This window comes from Austrofundulus limnaeus, unplaced genomic scaffold, assembly GCF_001266775.1.
Source record: "Austrofundulus limnaeus strain Quisiro unplaced genomic scaffold, Austrofundulus_limnaeus-1.0 Scaffold673, whole genome shotgun sequence".
In the NCBI taxonomy this organism is placed as follows: domain Eukaryota; kingdom Metazoa; phylum Chordata; class Actinopteri; order Cyprinodontiformes; family Rivulidae; genus Austrofundulus; species Austrofundulus limnaeus.
The window spans coordinates 262,941-264,848 of NW_013953075.1; the positions used below are offsets into that span (position 1 = coordinate 262,941).

A 1,908-nucleotide genomic window follows, 5' to 3' on the forward strand; every position below is an offset into this window, starting at 1 on the left:
TCATTAGCACCTCTAGTAATATATTTACTGAGAAAAATGGTGACGTGTTCAATACTTATTTTACCTGCTGTATTATGGCCTGAATATCATTTTCTTTTCATTTTATCCTCTTTTATCCCACCGTTCTTTTCTATTCTTATTTCCTGTTGGATGCTCTTTCTCTTGTCCTGGCAGATATTTTATTCTCTATAGTTTTCTCATGTTTCATGTATTTTTCCTCTTATCTCTTCTGTTTTCTCTGCTTCCACCTCCCTTATTATCCCTTCCAGTCATTTTATTACCTGTTTTATTTGATCATTTTCTTTTCTCCCTAAATTCCATTTATAATTGTAATCATTACCTTATCCTGTATTTCTCCCTATCCTCTCACCACCCTTCTCTCCAGCCGTTCCTTGTCCTCCCTCCTCCCTCCTCAGTCATATCCAGAGGGGATAATGAACAAAGGTTATTGAACAGTAGAAATAATGAAATAAAATAGAGCTGAAACCCTCCCAGAACAAAACACATTTTCTCATTTTCCTCCTGTAAAACTTATGAATTTTTTATGTTTCAATCTCCCGCTTTAATGAAATAGTTTCTTAGATGCGACACATCATACATTTTCATAACGGGAATTTGGGCTGACAATTTCAATATGTTGTTTCATACGCTGTGCTGTGCATGTATAAAGGCTTCACCTGCACCTGTGTGTGTGTGTGTGTGTGTGTGTGTGTGTGTGTGTGTGTGTGTGTGTGTGTGTGTGATTGGCATTTTTGCATATAATTCATGCATTACCAGGCAAACATTCTGGATGTATTGTTGCATATTTGACTAATCCTCTGCTCTGTCTTCTTCTCCAGTGTTTTAAATAGAACTCCAGTTCATCTAATCCATGAGATCATTCTGGTGGACGACTTCAGTAATGACAGTGAGACCCAGCTGCACACACACACACACACACACACACACACACACACACTGCAGGTTTCTTCCAGGTCAGAGATAATAGACATGAGGCCTACATAACAGGTCAGAGGAGGAAATGTGTCCACAGCAGCTGGCTTCATGGTTCAAGGATTAAAGTGTTGATAGAAGGAGAAAAAAACTTCAGTACGGTCAAAGAAAGCATTATTTTATTTGCAGCTGTGTTCAAACAGTCCTCAGAGACACAAAGTCCAGGTGAAAGATTTAAGAAAGACCAAGACAATGAAGCGCACAATACAAAATATTAAAAAAAAATTAATTACATAAAAATGTCAGACTCCTTCAACCAACATAGTAGCTTAACAGAAATATTATGAATTAAAATGTATTTATTCATTTTGAACAGTTTTAAAACAGCCTTGTWGCACAAAGTATTTAAGGACAACACAACACGCATAAAAAACCAAAACACAATACATTCAAATAGACAGGCATGAAAATAGAAACTAAGGATGATCATCGTATATAAAAAGATTAGTAAGTAATGTCTTAATAACCGATAATACATACCCACTAACCCACCTACCCACTAATCTACCTACCTACCTAGCTACATATCTAGGCTGTGTCCAAAACGGCAGGCCGGGCCCTCCGGAGGCCGAATTTGTCGGCCGCATACGTCACAGCCCCGCGACGAAGGCCGTCCAAAACTGAAGACTCCTCTGATGCGGCCGACAAATACGTCCTTCATTTAGCCCGAATCGAAGGACAGGTCTGATGGATCCTTCCTGACCCAGTGTATCCCATAATGCATTGCAACTCGACCAGAGATTTTTTTTATGCTGGTAATGATGAACGAAGCGAGAGAAAAGAATATGTTTTAAATAAAAATATGGCAATATAAATAAAAAATTTCAAGCGGATGTAATTTTAATACTTTTATCATTTGTATAGACATGTTTTTAAATATTATTTTTGTCAAAAAAACGCGAAATAAACATGAAC

General features: G+C 37.4%; 1 protein-coding gene across 1 annotated transcript in view; it reads left to right on the forward strand.

Moving 5' to 3' along the window:
* galnt14 (UDP-N-acetyl-alpha-D-galactosamine:polypeptide N-acetylgalactosaminyltransferase 14 (GalNAc-T14)) overlaps positions 1-1,908 on the forward strand; it is a gene marked incomplete at both ends in the record, with an annotated part of 185,192 nt that overhangs the window by 154,916 nt on the left and 28,368 nt on the right. Inside the window, 1 exon segment of the mRNA XM_014027694.1 lies at positions 840-907. Coding sequence (XP_013883148.1) covers positions 840-907 — 68 coding nt within the window.